The 18,428-nt window shown below is 28.0% G+C and overlaps 4 protein-coding genes across 7 annotated transcripts; 2 read left to right on the top strand and 2 right to left on the bottom strand.

The window, feature by feature from the left end:
• Positions 1 to 56: 56 nt before the first annotated feature.
• On the bottom strand, positions 57 to 1,584 carry LOC122520001 (N-acetyltransferase 9-like protein). Its single transcript, XM_043639875.1, has 6 exons — positions 1,501 to 1,584; positions 1,210 to 1,319; positions 880 to 936; positions 619 to 759; positions 288 to 382; positions 57 to 188 (listed from the first exon to the last, which is right to left on the bottom strand). The coding sequence occupies exons 1-6, from the start codon at positions 1,575 to 1,577 to the stop codon at positions 66 to 68; spliced, it is 603 nt and encodes a 200-aa protein (XP_043495810.1). The 5' UTR covers positions 1,578 to 1,584; the 3' UTR covers positions 57 to 65.
• Positions 1,271 to 8,654, top strand: LOC122519998 (ecto-NOX disulfide-thiol exchanger 2). 2 transcript variants are annotated; one of them, XM_043639869.1, is made up of 11 exons: positions 1,271 to 1,689; positions 1,801 to 1,854; positions 1,981 to 2,245; positions 2,331 to 2,920; positions 3,021 to 3,238; positions 3,324 to 3,518; positions 3,628 to 3,811; positions 5,691 to 5,797; positions 6,567 to 6,761; positions 6,867 to 7,176; positions 7,259 to 8,654. In XM_043639869.1, the coding sequence occupies exons 1-11, from the start codon at positions 1,629 to 1,631 to the stop codon at positions 7,474 to 7,476; spliced, it is 2,397 nt and encodes a 798-aa protein (XP_043495804.1). In that variant the 5' UTR covers positions 1,271 to 1,628; the 3' UTR covers positions 7,477 to 8,654. The 2 variants fall into 2 exon arrangements, with proteins under 2 accessions (XP_043495804.1, XP_043495805.1); XM_043639870.1 differs by having other exon boundaries at positions 1,597 to 1,720.
• Positions 8,655 to 9,346: 692 nt separating this feature from the next.
• LOC122519997 (ubiquitin conjugation factor E4 A) lies at positions 9,347 to 14,114 on the top strand. Its single transcript, XM_043639868.1, has 14 exons — positions 9,347 to 10,202; positions 10,310 to 10,690; positions 10,767 to 11,093; positions 11,158 to 11,351; positions 11,419 to 11,532; positions 11,613 to 11,819; positions 11,922 to 12,039; positions 12,109 to 12,267; positions 12,347 to 12,492; positions 12,589 to 12,738; positions 12,842 to 13,085; positions 13,181 to 13,343; positions 13,435 to 13,639; positions 13,719 to 14,114. Exons 1-14 carry the CDS (start codon positions 9,660 to 9,662, stop codon positions 13,858 to 13,860), a joined length of 3,093 nt encoding a protein of 1,030 aa, XP_043495803.1. The 5' UTR covers positions 9,347 to 9,659; the 3' UTR covers positions 13,861 to 14,114.
• LOC122520000 (phosphoserine phosphatase) lies at positions 14,037 to 18,197 on the bottom strand. Of its 3 annotated transcripts, none has more exons than XM_043639872.1 (6): positions 17,722 to 18,197; positions 15,564 to 15,711; positions 15,312 to 15,446; positions 15,085 to 15,230; positions 14,835 to 14,996; positions 14,037 to 14,238 (listed from the first exon to the last, which is right to left on the bottom strand). In XM_043639872.1, coding segments are annotated over exons 1-6 (681 nt in total). In that variant the 5' UTR covers positions 17,723 to 18,197; the 3' UTR covers positions 14,037 to 14,149. The 3 variants fall into 3 exon arrangements, with proteins under 3 accessions (XP_043495807.1, XP_043495806.1, XP_043495808.1); XM_043639871.1 differs by lacking the exon at positions 17,722 to 18,197 and adding an exon at positions 16,303 to 16,413; XM_043639873.1 differs by lacking the exon at positions 17,722 to 18,197 and adding an exon at positions 15,906 to 16,100.
• Positions 18,198 to 18,428: the final 231 nt, after the last annotated feature.

The raw sequence follows: 18,428 nt of genomic DNA, 5'->3' as shown, positions 1-18,428 counted from the left end.
ATATTTTTATAATTTAAATTAAATTATTATTAACAATAACTGTGTAATCGTAATTATAATTTATATTATTCTGTATTATAACATTCGTCTGTAACAGAATTTATTGTTTCTGAATACAACCAATCTTTCCATTCATCATTAATATTATTTTCCATAGTAACTTCTTGAAATATTTCGCTTCTTCCGACCTATTTAATATATAGAATAGATATTATAAAAATATTTCTAGTTATATATGATATTTACAATAAATATTTTTTTAAGATTTCTATTTAAATATAAATTACCTCATGAAAATTTAACTTTCGGAACATATTTATACTCCTTTCATTATCAATCATTATTTTCACTCGATATTTTTGTACATTTAATGTATCGATACCTACAAATATAATAATATTTTGTAAAAACTTAATGCACAAATTAAAACAATATTACATTAAAAAAACATACATAACGCATATGTAATTAAGGACTAACCCTTGGTTTACTATGATAAGACTTTTATTCTATAGAAGTATCATGTAAATAAAAATCGAATCTTACAGATACATTTTTTTGTCTTTTTCTTTCTTTTCAACGAATTAAATATTATATTTAATAATTATTAATACAAACCATAACGGAGCATAAGTAATATGGCTTCCCACCCTCTTCTTTTATTTCTGCTTTCTTTTTCTGCTATCATGATTTCAGCTTCCGCCGTATATTTACATTCCATGTCGTTAAAAAATAAATTAGTATCACCGATCATAGCAGCTATATATACCGTAATAATTAAACAAAAATTATTCGATAATAGTATACTGATTATATCTCGTTAATATGTATAATTTTTAAATATTATTTATTTTATAAGTTTTAGGGGTTGCAACGTACCGATTTCATCCCCTGTCGAATGGAAAATCGTTTTGTCTAAAATGATGAAGGTACATTCTGAAAATATATACAAATTTAATAAACATATATTTAAGTAATTGTTTCAATACGTATTTCGTAATGTTATAATAATTTGTCGTTTGAATTTCTCAAATTAATGGCGGACGAATTTGCTATATTACGTATATATTTTTTTGCTATTATCTATGAAATTACGTAATTTTTGAAGATTTGAAAAAAAAATATGTAAAATAATTTTTTTTATATTAAATAACAATAAAAATATCTTCTATATATTTTGTTTGATTATTAAAATAATGTTCAATTTACTCTTCTCATCCAATAGCCAATCTTTTTGCATTTCATATTCTTCCGCCAAAGTTAATGGTTCCGATGCAGTGAGATATTGCAATTCTGGTGACTTCATCCATTCGTGATACCTAAAAAAGAAACACAAATTGTTAATAATTTGAAATATACGTGTATATATATATATATATATGATTTAATTTTATTTCCCTAAATATGGAAGATATTTATTTAGTACATTAAAAATGGTGGAATTGAAAGAGTTGAAATATTAGATGAGATTTAAATGTTTAAAAGGATATCTAATAATACCTCACAACATGTTTTTCCTTATAAGGAATTAAAATAACACTTTGACCAATAATACGAGTGAACTTGTTTTGTTTCATTATGTCTAAGAGATTAATAAGAAAATTTTAAATTCGTTTGTGAAAACGACGATGAAGAAGAGGTTATCTTGTCAACGTTCATCGATACTCTGCCATATTGAATTTGTCGGGGGTATGATGTTCCAAGGGATCGAAATATTTCTGTAATATTTTATTGTGCCGTACATTGTATACTTATTACGACATATTTTAAACTATTTATAATATTCACAATTCGCATCAGGAAAAATGGCTTATAATTTCCCTGGAGTACCAACCGCAGCTATGTCGCCAATGGGTAAACCTCTTCGTTATAATAATTATATATCTTCACATTCTATTTATTGCATATGATATAATTATTATATTAATAAATCACGAAAAAGTATTTTTCATCAGAAATATCGATTTTTCTTATAATAAGGTATGGGACCCATGGGACCATTAGGACCAATCACAGGACCTCAAAGTTTCATGGAACTTACTGGTCAAGGATTTCCTCCTTTGCCACCACCTATACCTCTTCCTGGAATGAACGACTCGCCACTAGAATTCAGTACTAACAAAAATCAACCCCCTGTTGTACGTGAAAGTTCAGAAGATAACAATGACAGACGAAGTGATAAGAATGACAACAGACGCGAACGAGATAGTCGCGATGGTAGAGAAAATCGAGATAACAGTAGAAGGTATTTATTGTTTTTGTTAGTTGCGTGTCATTTAAAAATTGTTTTGAAAAAATATATATTTAGATATCGATATGTTTTGGTATAGATCAAGAGGTGATCGTAATGAACGAAGGGAAAGAGATCGAGATAGAAGGGAAGAAAGAAATGAAAGAGATCGAAGAGAGGATAGAAGAGTAGAAGATAGAAGCAATAATATTAATTCAACGAGTAACAATAGTAGTCATAGCAGTTCAAATAATGCAGATATGCAATCTAATACATCAAGCAGCACACCTAGTTTAGGACCACAAATGGAACCGGCAACAGGAGTTTGGGGAATGGGTGTTGGATATCCTATGATGGGAATGGGTCCAATGGGACCAATGGGTCCAATGATGGGTGAAATGACATTAGGTCCACATATGGGTCATGCTCATGGTTATGGTCCAATGAGTATGGGAATAATGCCACATGATAGTGGTATGATAGGTACTCCAATATTAGGACCCGAACAAATCATGACAGATACAGCTGCTCAAATAATGACTGGCGCATTGCCACCACCATCTGCTCCACCGCAAGGTACCAAAGACATTATACATTGCAAAAGTTGTACATTGCTGCCGCCAAATCCAAATGCACCACCGCCAACTACAAGAGAAAGACCTCCAGGATGTAGAACTATTTTTGTTGGAGGTACATATCTTATATTTTATTATTTTAACTTTTATTGATATAAATTTTTGGTTCTTTAATGTATCACTAAATATATTCTTAAAGTTTAATATATTCATAGGTTTGCCAGAAAACATGACAGAAACAATTATTCAAGAAATATTTGAACGATGTGGTGAAATAACTACTTTACGTTTATCTAAAAAGAATTTTTGTCATATACGCTTTGTTTTGGAAGCTAGTGTCGACGCTGCTATTTATCTATCTGGTTACAGAGTAAGAATAGGTTCTAATGGAGATTCAGCTAATACTGGAAGACTCCATGTAGATTTTGCACAAGTACGTTAATAATATTATCTTATTTTACATTTATTTTCATTTCATATTTTTATGTTATATAATATATGTGTAATACGTGTAATAGGCAAGAGATGATCAATATGAATGGGAGTGCAGGCAACGGCAATTACAACGAGAACAGCGTCATCGAGAGAGAGTAGAAAAGGAACGTCAGCGTCCACCATCAAGTCCACCGCCTGTTGTCCATTATACAGATCATGAAGCTTCAAACATATGTGAGAAAATCAAACAGGATGACACTTTTATGAAAGCTGTACAAGTAAGTCTTTATATTTTTATTATTTAGTCCGATATCCCAAAATTACTAACAAAAAAAGCATGTATAAAAATATTGGTATGATCCTGTATTTTTCATTATTTATTTACAGGTTGTCGTAACATGGCTCGAGCGTGGAGATTGTACAAAACGCAATGCCAATACCTTTTACTCAATGATACAATCAACAAATTCTCACGTTCGGCGATTGCTCACGGAAAAAGCTGCATATGAAGAAGAACTGCAAAAAGCAAAGGAAGTCATGAAAGGCAGAATGCAAGGATTGCTCATACAATGTACGTGTATAATTTCTTCTTATTTTGTCATGTGGGTCTCTACTATTGTACATTTAACTTTGTATGCAGAAGTATACTGCATACATGTGTCGCTTTATCTGGTAAGTTTATTGTTGTGATAAATCTAAACGAGTTCCTATCCTCATCCAATTTGGATCTTATCAACAAATTCCAAATCATTATAACAACGATTTGGTTGATATATAATGAAAGCATATATTTCCTTCTTCTTTTCATCATTAAAACAAATATTACACATTATAATGTGGTAAATAGCAAATTTGTTTAGTATTTTATCCAGGTATAAGCAAAGGTATGTCTCATATTTTTCCAGTTAATCAAATACATATGTTACCGTTAAAGTGTATAATTCAGTTAATTTATGAGATAACTTGGTATTTATATGAAATAATTAGGGGTTTTAGGGAAAGCATATAAAAAGAATTATTTTATACATTTGAACTAGTTTCTTTATAATGTAACTAGATATTATATGAAATAACGTTAGGTGTCTAGTTATTGTGTTAACGTGAAAAAGTAAAGGTCGATAGAACAGAGTATTTGCTTTTAAAGTACAAGAAGAGGTAGGAACAGATAATTATGAGCATTGTTGTAGAAACGGAAGCTAATTTAAAAACGGATTAAATCTTAATCTCATATTTTGATAGGTCAGTATAGTTATTTTATGCTTTAGTCGGTTATTTTATGAATTAATGGATTTCATGTTTTAATGGTAACATATATATTGTAAATATACATATCTTAAAATCAAAAAATAATTTAAAATATATAAAATATTTCAAGGTAATATTATCGAAATTAGAAGAGGCGCAAATAATCAATTATTATTCTATAATAATCTTGTTTTAAAACATATATTCAAGTTTGATTACATCATTAAGTAACAATCATTTCTACTATGGTCAATGCACATTCAGGGACGACTTGATAGGGAGGACAAAGAAAATAGGAGTGCATAAGGTGGGTGACGAATGCTGTCTTTCGATTCAGACTCTGATAATTATAACCAATGTGCACAGTTCATCATAATGTTCATCTAATAGAAACATAGTGTACTGAGAAGTTGCATGCTTGCCAATGCTAAGAATTAAGGGTGATGGGCTATATTCTCATAGTAAGGACAATTTTAAATTGCTATTTTTTATAATGTCCTTTATTTTAAATTTTTAAATATTATATATTTATATATATATTTATATTAAATTAATAAACAGTAAATAACTATGCATATGTTATAAATACTCCAACAAAATATATATTTTTTCTTTTATTTTTTGTTAAGATAAAACAAATACATTTTAAAATTGTCTTGTACATTGGAAACCTCCGCAGATTGTAAGTCATTAGGCATAAATTATATGACAAATAATGCATATTTTCTTGTTGAATATAAGCACTGTTTGTCCAATCAACTTTGAAATAGATATTGGCAGCAGAGGTACAAGGTGTGAAAGGAATTAAGAAATAATATAATTAAATATAAATGTGTTTATTAAGATTAGTCGTTTATATCTACAAACTATACTGAAGCTTAGCATGATATATATGAATTTGAAAGGACTATCATCAAGAATACCTATATAAGTACATATAAATTGTGCTGAATTAGAGGTATAGTTAAAATATTTAAAAATTCTAGAAAAGTACTTTTGTCAGATTTGGTCACATACCTGCAGAATTTAAGCAAGTATATATATAAAATAAGAGAGAGTAAGAATGACAAAGTGAGAGAGAGAGAGAGGAAGAAAGGGAGAGTATATTTATAGTCCAAAAACAAATGTAGAGTTTGAAAAAAGGTGTACAACAGAAGATTTGTTGTGTTTTTGTATGCAACATGCGACATCCATGTCATCAACAGTCAGTCAGATCGAACGTGTCTTTACTGCGGCTAGCCACAAGAAGGTGTGGGATCATTTCACTAAGGCTCAACGGAAGAACATCGAAATGTGGAAGAAACAATCTTCGGTATGTATGTGCATTCCCACACCAGCAGAGTGTCAAATATTTTTCTTTTATGAACAATTGACAGCAACCTTGATTAAGAATTTATTATTTTACATATTGCTTATTTGTGCAATTGCATGATTCCTATCATAAGCCAAGCACGCTCATTTTGCAAAACTATTTTTCGAATATGCAGGTAAGTATAAAAAAAAAGGAAAATGCTTCATAAAATGGTCAGACACATGCTTTCTGCACGCAACAATTTTAAACTTTTGTTGGAAAAAAACGCTAATGAGAAAGGTAATGCATAATTTGAGCTACGTAAGTAGGGCAAATATCCATTGGAAATAACAGGTAATCAAGATCTAATGATCTTAGTAACAGAAAATAGATCATTAAATGACCGGCATGGATTCATGAAGAATTCATGTTATTAAAAATGAGTTTTCTCTCTCAAAAATATTATTTCTTATACATACATATTTTATTTCTGTACTTCAAACATATATCAATCTCTCAAAATGAACAAAAGAAAACCCCCCCACTCATTTAATATTTTCTATCGATTGAATATACTATCATGCAAGCTTTGAATTACAGAAAATGTAGCTTTATATTTTTATATGTTCCAAGCATTGTATGTCAATTATAACAATGCATATTAGAAAAAAAGTCATTATTTTGTAAAATGACAACCCGTGCTGATCCAAAAAACAGCATATTATGCATGATTCTGTGTAAATATTAATTTATTTTAACTTCTACCAATTTAATAATTTTGATATAATAGGAAATTAAAGCAGTTCAATTAGAAGAAACTCTTATGGAAGGGGAAGGTGAAATGGATGTCTCTGATTGTGAAGAAGAACCACAGAGGAAAAAAACACGTATTCAATCCGATAGTAATGATGATAGTGAAAAAATGCAATCTTTAAAAGAAGAAAATGATAGTTTAAGATGTCAGCTAGAAGCATATAAAAATGAGGTATAAAAACTGTAAAATTGTATTTATTTATAACTAGATAACTCTAAACATATGCATATAACATTTTTACTCATTTTCATATTATGAAAATATTTATTTTTTCAGGTTGATTTATTGAAGTCAGAAACAAAGTCAGATATTGATGCAAAAGATAAACAAATGAAAATGTTACAACAAACATTAAAAGGTATGCAAGAACAACTATTACAATTTAGAAAGCAACAAGCACAAGATGATCAAAAAATAAAAGATTTGACTGTCAAACTTAATGCCACCAAAAGAGAAGAACCTCGAGAGAGTGAAATAATAACTCTTGATAAAGATGATGATATTAGTGAAGAACCTCGAACACCTAAACAATTAATTTTAGCATCTAATTTCGTACAAGTTACACAAAAAGATGCCAAACTTATAGGTAAAAAGTTATTCCCTCTCTTTTCATTTATATTATACGATATTACTATAAAATTAAATGTATACTCTTATAATGAACGTAGGTTTGATAGCTACCTTTTTGCATATTCATCCATTTGGTGCAAGTGTGGATTATCTATGGTCATATTTACAAAAATTAGAACCAGGAATCAAACCAAATGAAGTAGAAGTTTTAATGCAAAGATTTCCACAAGTTTTCAAACAAGAATTATTTGGAATTGGAGCAAATATGGAAAGGCGGTGGCAATTTTCTGGTTTTAGCATTTATCGAAATCATTAGAAATGAAACATTTCTTTTAATTATCGAATCATCATTATTATGATGATACATACTTTTTAACTCCACGTATTATACAATAATAATTATTGTATATAAATTTTAATTGTTTTCTCAATTTTACAATATTTTACAACTGAAATTTAAAGCTAATGTCTATGTGATATTTGAGAGAAACAGCATATTATCAATTTGATGCCCGAACTTATGATCAAAATTCTTTTATCTTAAGGCGGCATTTGTCTAATAATTTTCACGTGACACCAACGTAATGACACCGGGCGGCATAGTGTTTTATGATACACATAATAAACAACGTAGTACGTTATTAACTCTTTGATTGCTACGGACGAATATATGCGTTCACCGAAGGCTATCGATGTGAAAAGATTAAGAAAACCAGATCAAATTCAAACGTAAGGGAAACACTTTAACATATTCCTCTACTGAGGCACGCAGAACATTTAAAGTTTAGTGCCCTATTAAAACACGATTTCCAATAACTCCTCTGATGAGGCACATTCCCCATCTAAGATTAAAATGCTCCCGATTAGGGCATGATCTCATGAAGACTCCTCATATGAGGCACAAAACCAATTACTCTCTAATAAAACTCGGCTTAAGATGACTCCCGCAAAGGCTAATTAAGAACTGAATTACTACGGGTTCCTGATTCTATCTCAGGTTGTATCTAGGACTCTTCGTCCAGGAAAGTGCTCATTTCCTCTAGTATTAGAGTTGATGTCTAATTGTCCACTCTCTGGTTTTCTTCTATGAAAGATGTCATGCCTTTTCTAGAGCTTCTTTCCACCAAGTAAACCAGTGAATTCAATGATTAATAGCCACTTGTAATTCTCAGACTGCTTAATGGGTTCAAAATGCAAGAATAATTCAATATTCGGTTTGCATTCAAACATTGATATGTCTGTCAATGTGAATAATTTCTTTGAACACGTATGTGCGTTCAAAGATATTTTCTATCTTATATATCCGAACACGCAAGTTATGGCGTTTTAATACTTGAATATTTGTATAATTGGAAACAATATATATTGCAAATGAGAATGTTTCATTTCAATTTGTTGATAAAAAGTATAATATTCCGCCTTCAGCGATCGCAACTCATGTAAAGTGTATCAACTTAGAGCATTTCATGGTCAAAGAGTTAATCAGTAGGAAAAGAAAAGTAAACGATTATATTTATTAGTGTGATTTGATACTATATCAAAGTTTCATGGATTTATGATAATCTAATATACTTGTATAACATATAATTATTTTTCCCTATTTTCTTTTTTTCAAATTTTAATCATACATTGTTAATTGACCCCTTAAAATCCAAAGATAATCTAACAATTATCAATATAACGTTACTCTAATGCAGTATCTTTTTAATAAGGAATGCGTGTATGTGTCACGTGTGTGTATGTAGTTGTATATATTTATATGAATTCTTATGTTCCCATGAATGTAAATAAATAATTTATATTACAAAATATATAACAAATGTTGAGATTATTCAAGTCTAATATGTAGATTTTTTAATATTAGATGTAATTATTATTTATATCTCCTTATGAGAATCTAAATAAAAAAAAAAGGAAAAGTCTGCATCATTATCGTATATTTTCAACTGTAGTCGCATGATAAATTTATTTCTTAGACGAAACTCCCGCTATTTCTTTCAGAATGCAATTTTGATATGCAATGTTGCATACTTCTTGATTCTCGAATGCAATGTTTCCTGGTACAAAGTTTTCTATTTCACCATCAGATGACAGTTCTATCGTTATAAAACCACAGAAGTTGTCAATATGTCTCTGTAGTATTATAGTTATATACGAAGTATCTATATATATTTATATAAAAATCATTCTACCGACACTCTACGACATCTAGTGAATGTAAAGTTACTACATGAATTATTTGCTTTGAAAGTTTAAGGTCAGTAACAAATTAGGAGAGTCATGGTGGTTTTATCGGAAAGAACGAACATACGTCAACGTCAAATTGGATTATTAACATTTTTCTAGAATTTTTTGTAAACCGTGTGTGATCGTGTTATTTGAACATATTTTATCATGTGTTTTAATAATCATCCGAATAACAGTATGACAATCTATCAATAACGTTTGATTACGAAATGATTAAGTTTGTTACTTGTATAGAATTATATTGTTGTAATCATGAGTGATCATGTAAATTGTAATCCTTTTGCTGGATTATTTTCTACCATTGATGATGCTGTGTTGTATTCAATACAAGCTAGTGAAACAAGCAATGGTAAAAATGAGAAACAATGTATCGAAGAGAATCATGACAAGGATAAAGAATTATTAACTAATGAAGTATCTGATGAGTATCAAGTCAAATTAAGGAAAGCCAAAGTTATGGCAGATGTATTTGGTTTGATGTTAAATTCGAATGAAATAATAGAAATACATAAAGATTTGGTATCAGTAGCTGCTGATTCTATAGAAGATGCTATTTTTGAAAGAATAGTGATGCCTAGTCCAAAGAGTAATCTAATCCAAAATGAACATTCTAATAGTTTCGATAGTCATGTTGTTGAGACCCAAGTTATATTTTATCTTTACGAAAGTTTTCGTCGTTTGAAAAATTATGAGGATAATAAAGAATTATTCGATTATATTGATAATTTAAAACTTATTGTATTGAGACATGTTGGTATAGCATTACAAGAGCCAAATTTATTCGATGATCAGGACGTATGTACTTATATATATATACTTTTCTTTATATAAATTATTAAATTTGTTATTCTATTCTAGACTGGTAAATAAAAACTATATTATTTCTATACTTTATTATTTAGGTTTATTACCAATTCGTCAGCTTGTTTTTGGAAGATTCAGCTGATTTATCAGAATTTTTTAAAGGCCTAGTATCAGAAATATGCTCATCAAATGAAGATACATTGGAGGAAGTTATTAAAATATCTTTTACTCCTATCCTTAATATTATTCACCAAGAAGCTGCTCAAAGCACTCTTGTAGGATTTCGTGAACATTGGTTCACTATTCTTAATATGTTCTGCAATCATGAATCTTTAGCTAAATTACTTTTAGAATATAATAAACCAAAGTCTAATCAAGGTAAAGATTATGAAAAAACATTGTTCGGTGCATTTTTCTGTTTGAATTGTTTATCAAAAGCAGTAAATCCACGAACTGATTTTTTCTCTAAGTCATTTGAGGTAAATTATTTTTATCTTATTATCATGATTAAATGTTTATTGTATTTTTCTTTTTTTTAAATTTATCTGTTTTTAGCCTTCTGATCCAGTTAGATCTAACATATGGGTAGCTTTGGACGCGTTAACTGATTCTATAGAACACATTTTCTATTCGTTGTTGAAATTGTCTCCAGAAATTCGTCACATGACTTTGCAATGGATAGGAGACTGCCTTCATGCGAATGCAAGTAGAGGAAAGCTTTGGAATTCTCATAATGAGATTAATTTTGGTCCATCATTAAACGCATCAGATGGATTTATGTTGAATTTTGGAGGTATGTTATTGCAACTCTGTCAACCGTTTTGCGTTCAAGCTAAGGAGATGAAGTTTCCTAAAATCGATCCAACGTATTGTGCAGCTGAGGTTTGTATACTAAATACACAGTTCTAGTTTAATAAATAGTTTTTAAAATAAAAACAAATTACAGCCTGCAAATGAAGAGGAAAGTCTTAATCGTGGTTTACATATAAAAGGATTGTCCCAAGAAACTTGTTTGATACCAACACCAGAAGGTCAAGTAAGACCAGTATCAAAGTTATTTTCTTTTACAACGGAGTGTTTCTTTTTAACACATCGTGCATTGGATCTTGGATATAGAATTGTTATAGAAAAACTTCAAAAGTAAGTGGTAATATTTTGATTTCTTATAAAAACAAATTGTTAATATTTTGTATTATTAAAATTGCAGAGCGCAACAAGATTTATCTGTTGTTCAACAAAGGTTTCAAGATTCGCGTGATGCTCCTATTAATCGAAGTTTTAATAGAATGATTGCTCAACAAATGGAAGTGGAGATGACAAAGTAAATTTTAATAATAAGAAATTAATTTTTTAATTCGTATAAAAAAGTTCCCATCATAAAATTGAAAATTTATATTATAGATACTTGACTTTAAAAGCCAGTCTATGTCCTCCTAAAATGTTGAATAATCTAGCCAAATTCTATGCGACAACAGCAAATTGGATAATACAAGTAAATTTAGATAATGTATACGAGTTACACGGAGAAGATAGTCACGATGATTATATACCAAAACAGCATAGACACCTCAGTTTCCCTTTGTCAGAGAAAGTTCCAATTACTTTAAGGTATAATATATAATATATATATATGTTCGTATAATTTTGTTACCGTTTTTATACATATCCTAATATAATATAATATTTTCTAATTATTATATATTATAATAGATGCATTCCTGAATTTGTTGTGGAACATACAGTTGGATTCTTATGTATTTTACGAGAATTCAGCACAGATACTTTCGAAGAACAAGGAGAAACCTTTTTAAATCCAATAATGACAGAAGTAAGTTATTAATAATAACATATTATACTTTTTAATTATAAATTGAAATGAAATAATTTATTGTCATAGCTAATATTATTAATGGATGAGCATCGTCTTTATAATCCTCACCTACGTGCACGATTAGCCGAAGGATTATGGGCACTTTTACCTCCTTCCGACGAGGATCTTCCTCTGAGAGCATTCCATAGGCAACAGTTATTCAAAACGCACCAATATGTTCATCAAGTCAGTAATTATTCTTTATAAGGCATAAATTAATAAATTCGATTTCACAATAATGGTATCTCCTTATTGTTTAATACAGATAGTTGCTCAATTACTTCAAGTGTTCGTTAGTATTGAAATGACTGGGCAAAGTGTAGAATTTGAACAAAAGTTTCATTATCGTCGACCTATGTATACTATTATGCATTATTTGTGGGAACTACCTGGACACCGTAAGAAATTTATGTAAGTTAAATTAAAAATGAGAGATGTAACATATTTGTATATCTGAAACTTAATATTATTAATTACTAAAATCCTTTTTTTTCTATATAATTATAGTGCTTTAGCTAAAGATGCTGAAGCCAATATGGAAGCTGTGTGTCCACCTTTGTTTCTACGATTTATCAATCTTTTGATGAATGATGCTGTTTTTTTGTTAGACGAAGCTCTTTCTAATATGGCACAGTTAAGGAAGATGATTCAAGCAAGGTTGGTTAATGTGGAATATTTACTATGAAAAGATTTAACTATATTTTATATACAAATATTGATATAATTATTACAAAATAATACTATTTACATAATTTTTAAGGGATAATGGAGAATGGGATAAATTACCTCCAAACGAACGTATTCAACAAAGGAATATCCTTCATCACGTAGGCACGATTGCACAATTGTATAATATCTTAGGCAGAAAAACTATACAGACGATAAAAATGTTGACATCTGAAATAAAATCTATTTTTTGTCATCCAACAATGGTAGATCGGATAGCTTCGATGCTTAATTATTTACTATTGCAATTAGTTGGGCCTGATAAAAACAAGCTTAAGGTACTTTATTTATTTTAAGGTTTTAGAATTTATGTAGAATATAAATATTTATTATTATAATATTATGTAATGTTAATTATTTTTTTTTGTCAAAGGTCGATGATCAAGATGAATATGGATTCGAACCAGCGAATTTGGTGTTAGATATATGTAAAATTTATGTCAATTTGAGTGAAAACAAGTCATTTACATTGGCCGTATCTCAAGACGGTCGTTCTTATAGCCCGAAACTTTTTAAATCAGCAGATCAAGTGCTTCGTAAGATATTTCTTTTTTTCTATTTTTCATAAATTATTTATTTCTAAAATCGTTTAACTTTGATCATTTATAATATAATTTTTCATTGTAGTTCGCATAGGAGGCTTTAATATTCTAGGAGAATTAAATCAATTTGCCAAAAATGTGGAAAAAGCTGCTACTATAAAAAGAAAAGAAGATGAAATTCTAACAGAAGCTCCAGAAGAATTTCTCGATCCTATTATGTCAACCCTTATGATCGATCCAGTTATTTTGCCTTCGTCAAAAATAACTATTGATCGGCGAACCATTGCCAGGTTGATTTTTAATTAATGATTATTTATAATAGTTTTGACAATAATATATGGATATAATAATTTTATACTTTTGTTCTAGGCACTTACTGAGTGATCAGACAGATCCATTCAATCGTTCTCCTCTTACTATGGATATGATAAAACCTAATACAGAATTAAAAAATAAAATACAGCAATGGATATCGAATAAAAAAGCGGAAAATTTATTACAAATTTTATAATGTTATTTTCTTAGTATAAAGTACAAATATATTATTTCTTTTCGTGTGTAATGTTCAGAATAAAGTCGATGTCTAGCTTTAAATATAAATAACAGAAATATACTTAAATATGTATAAAATAAAATTTTGAGAAATTTTAAAACAATATAATGTAAAATAAAAACTGTATTGCGATATTTTTACTTAATATTATAAATAATTGGATTAATCAATATTTCGTCTATAACTCATATAAAAATAATTTAATTGCGTTATACATTTGTACAAATTATTGTTATCCTATCTAAAATTACAAATTATTTATAAGTTCATCGAAGTTTGTAACAAACCATTTTGAATTTAATTTAACAGTCTCTCTAATCACATTTCCTCCAAAACCTATAAATTAAAGTAAAAATTTTAAAGTAAAAATATATAGGATGTAATAGAACATATGGAATCCGCTTCGGGAGATGATCGTTGTACATCTAAAAATAATGAAACAAATTCATACGAACATATGCTCTATCTGTCTTCATTCATGAGATATAAGAATCTTATTTTGATTTCGTGTTATCTAATAATCTTTATAGAAAATACTTAAAATGATTATATCGCATTTTGATACAAGCTTCTAGATATTTTTTCATAAATCCAATTAATCTGAATGGTTCCAAAATTTGTTGAAAAGTTTGTCCTGAACCTTAGTACTTAGCACTTAAAATGGTTTACAGACGAAGATTACTCTGTTTACAAAATACATTATATCTCATAAACGAAGAAAGATAGAGCATGTGTTTATAGCAACTCTTTTTATTATTTTTAGATGTACAATAAGCACTCGAAGTGGGTGGACCCCACATGTTCTATTACATCCTATAAATATATAAACATCACAGTGTACATAAAATAGTTATAAATATTATGATTATTTCTGAACCAAATAACTCTGTGTATATAAGATTTTTTATTATATTTACAATAAGTATGCATACCTATAAATGCATCTGCTGGAGGAGAAGCTTCTAAATCCGTTGCCCCATCTCCAACATGAACAATTGTTTTAAATCCTTTTTCTTCTTTCAGAAAACGAATAACTTCTGTTTTTCCACCACTTTTCGATGTTGGTTCATTTTCGTCAAATCCTGCATAATCTCCTAAATATAAAACATTCTTCACTTTTATATTTTTAATTCTTTCTTTTAATTATTATCTTTTATAAAAAAAAAAGAAAAAAATACTAACCCGTAAAGTAAAATTTAAGCCTATTAGCAAAAACATTTTCAGGCGGTATATCAAGTTGCTCCGCAACTGAACGTATTAAACAATGAAATCCACCAGAAACAAGAAATACTTCCTTTTTGTGTAAATGCAACATTTTAATCAAATTTCTGCAATATTTATATGACTCAATTAGATCTATTGTAACATCTAACAGTTTTATATAATAATGTTTCAAAAAAGCATATTACTTTATTCCCGGAGTAAGCTGTGGAGGATGTACTTGTATAAATTCTTTAATTTGTGATAAACTAGGCCTTATAATACCCAATCTTACTGAAAGAGATTGTTGAAATGTCATATTTCCTTGCATCGCTTGCTTCGTTCTGAAATAATGCATTATAATATAAAATTTATTTGTTAGACATAATTAAGTTTTAATATATATCCTTTGTTTTGCATAGACAATAGATTGGTAAGAAAATAATATAAAATATACTTACAATTCTGTAACTTGTTTGCCTTTCCCACAAAATTTTGCAAGTTCATCTATGCCTTCATCTTTAATAACAGTAGAATCAACATCAAAAGTTATTGCATCCGCAATTCTCCAAATAGTTTTGACTTCTTCTATATTTGCCATTTGTGTCACTATTTTTTTTAAATTAATGTAATAACGATATTAAAAAAATTTGATTATTATATGAACATATGAACAAATGTATTGTATATGTATATATAATATATTAATATCACATAATTGTTATTATTTAATCATAATTTTGCTTAAATAAATATTTTTGTTAAGTAATTATAGATGTAATATACATATTAACAAAATGTACATTTATTCTTATCACACACAAGTATCGTGACCTTCTCAACTTAACTATAACCATTGATTATACCGTTTATTACAAAATATGTTTGTCTATATTATGAAATGTCGATAGATCATTGCACATAATACGCATATCAAACGAAAAATAATATAAAAAATTTAGAGTAATATTGTGTAAGAATGTCATGACGTGTGGAAACAAAAATTTCGTATTAATAATTAAAATATTTTTTAAAGCCACAAAAATGAACAAACAAATGTATATGAATAACAATTATAACGATGTGATAACATATATTATAAATTTATATTATTATATTGGATTTATATAAGGGATATTTTAATAGAATTAAAAAAAAAAAAGGAATGTGAAAAATATAAAATAATTATATATTATTTACATGTAAACTGGCGAATAATTCTCGACATATCGTATTACACACTTGCGCACACTACACACTCAACTTATTAAACATATAGATATATATATATTTACTTTTTTAATTTATGAGACATTAATCAAAAATTTTGTTATCGATAAAAATAATATTAAATGATAAGAAAAATCTTATTAGGGACTTTTTATACTTTGTATGTACATATTATTAAAGATAAGCGGTGATTGACTTCGTCACATGTTGAATATATATATGTAGTATGTGCGGGTGTGTGTGTTTACATTGAAAACCTCACTCTTTTACGTAATCGGTGAAATCAGTTTTTTACAGAAATTGAAGATAAATTATTAGAATATTTTCCTTCGGAAAATATTTTCAATCTAATTTAATAAATCGTAACATATATATTACATGTACATAATTCAAAGTGTCCACGTCTATATAATTATGTAAACGTATACGTCTCTTTATTTGTTTAAAAAGTACATATGTGGGGCATGTATGTTGAAACGCATTCATTAGAATTATTAAACATATCGAAAGAATAAAAATGAAAAATATTTAAATATTATTTAATATTTTTATATTACAAAAAAGAAAAACAAAAATAGGTATATCAAAAAAATCTATAAATGTTTAATTTCATGCACACGTAAAGTTTTTCTAGATATATTTTTTAATATTAAAAATTGCAACGAAAATGATCGATAAGAACGTTTATGTATCATAAAATTATACTAATTGAAATGTACAAGTAATATAAACATAACGTAAAAATATAAGTTGCAAATATGCAGCGCTATGTTCTCGTATCGACAATGAAAGAAATTTTTTGTTGAAAAATTATACATAAGTTGTATATAAGTTTATTTACTTTGATTATTTAACGATATATATGTATATATGTATATATATATATATATATATATATATATATATTACCACATGTTGTATGAATATAGATGCTCTATTGTATTTGGAACTGTTTTACTAAAAACTATTAAAAAAAAAAAGAAAGAAAAAAATTATTATTATAAAAATAATGAAGGAGCTTGAAAAATAGTACATTAAATAAAAAAAGATTTATTTGTTTCTATTTAAAATGAGCATACATTATTTGTCAATAACAATTACTTTATTACATCGATCATAACTTAATAATTTATGCTACGTGTAAGTTCATATTTTATCTTTTTTATTATAGTTACGTATATATAAATATGTGTATGTATAAACCTTATGTTAATATATGTAATTGTTATGATTTTTATATTATTGGTATTGTTTAATTGTGGCAATTGATATTACATACGGAACGAATGAAATATATTACTTAATTGTTAGACTTTGTCAAGTTCAGATCGTATAGTTAAACGTGTCTTTTATGTTTGAATTTGGATAAATTATAACGATAAAACTTACTTTTGATATATTGAAACAGAAGTGAGACGGCGTGATGATGTTATAAATGCAAAATCTCGCGAATAAATGCTTCTAATATATTGTTTTCGTCTATATAAGAATGTACTGTTCGTTTGTGACCAATTGGTATCCATTTACAGAAATCTTCTGCGTGTCTCATTGGTTAGAAAGCCCGGCCTCTTTTCCACTCTTACTTCACGTAATTCTATATCATATATATTTTTTTCACAACTACTAACTCGATTCATCAATGAAAAAAGAGGAACACGTTTAAAAAAAAAATTGGATAGATAGATAAAGGCATTGTCGTAGTTGTTAAGTGTTGTTTTATCAATGGTTGACTGTAAAATATTAGTATGCCCACTATAAATATAGAGATCTTACGACTTTGTCAAAAAAAGCGTTAAAAGTGGGGATAAGTGGAGAAAACGTACTATTCTTCTTTTCCCTGTTGCCCCTTGGACGGCAACTGTCAAAGCAGATAGTATTATTGCTTATACAACTTTCATCGTGTGATGTAACAGCTTATGATATTTCTCACCAGATGGTGCAAATATAACTAATCGACGTTTTATTTTCGATTATATTCGAAATATAAAACTTATTTAAAAAGATAATTTAAAAGAGATAATATAAAAGATTATACCTTTTTACAATAACATCACTTATTTTATATTAATTTTTTAAGAAATAAAAATAATATACAT

This window comes from Polistes fuscatus, unplaced genomic scaffold (genome assembly GCF_010416935.1).
Source record: "Polistes fuscatus isolate 324 unplaced genomic scaffold, CU_Pfus_HIC Scaffold3, whole genome shotgun sequence".
NCBI classification, from domain to species: domain Eukaryota; kingdom Metazoa; phylum Arthropoda; class Insecta; order Hymenoptera; family Vespidae; genus Polistes; species Polistes fuscatus.
The sequence above is the reverse complement of the archived record's forward strand: the minus strand, read 5'-3'. Positions and strand labels throughout refer to the sequence as shown.

Bases quoted from the DNA above. Each gene is read 5' to 3' on its own strand.
- LOC122520001 (XM_043639875.1), bottom strand. From the start codon at position 1,577: ATGAAACAAAACAAGTTCACTCGTATTATTGGTCAAAGTGTTATTTTA. The intron at 1,320-1,500 runs GTATTATTAGAT...TTTCTTTTTTAG, and splicing joins AAGGAAAAACATGTTGTGAG to GTATCACGAATGGATGAAGT. The intron at 383-618 runs GTTTGTATTAAT...TTATATTTGTAG, and splicing joins ATTACTTATGCTCCGTTATG to GTATCGATACATTAAATGTA.
- LOC122519998 (XM_043639869.1), top strand. From the start codon at position 1,629: ATGAAGAAGAGGTTATCTTGTCAACGTTCATCGATACTCTGCCATATT. The intron at 1,690-1,800 runs GTATGATGTTCC...AATTCGCATCAG, and splicing joins CCATATTGAATTTGTCGGGG to GAAAAATGGCTTATAATTTC. The intron at 2,246-2,330 runs GTATTTATTGTT...GTTTTGGTATAG, and splicing joins AATCGAGATAACAGTAGAAG to ATCAAGAGGTGATCGTAATG.
- LOC122519997 (XM_043639868.1), top strand. From the start codon at position 9,660: ATGAGTGATCATGTAAATTGTAATCCTTTTGCTGGATTATTTTCTACC. The intron at 11,352-11,418 runs GTAAGTGGTAAT...TTAAAATTGCAG, and splicing joins GTTATAGAAAAACTTCAAAA to AGCGCAACAAGATTTATCTG. The intron at 12,268-12,346 runs GTCAGTAATTAT...TGTTTAATACAG, and splicing joins CGCACCAATATGTTCATCAA to ATAGTTGCTCAATTACTTCA.
- LOC122520000 (XM_043639871.1), bottom strand. From the start codon at position 16,330: ATGTCGAGAATTATTCGCCAGTTTACAT. The intron at 15,712-16,302 runs GTAAATAATATA...TAAAAAAAATAG, and splicing joins AATTATTCGCCAGTTTACAT to TGACACAAATGGCAAATATA. The intron at 14,239-14,834 runs GTATGCATACTT...TTTAATTTATAG, and splicing joins TCCAGCAGATGCATTTATAG to GTTTTGGAGGAAATGTGATT.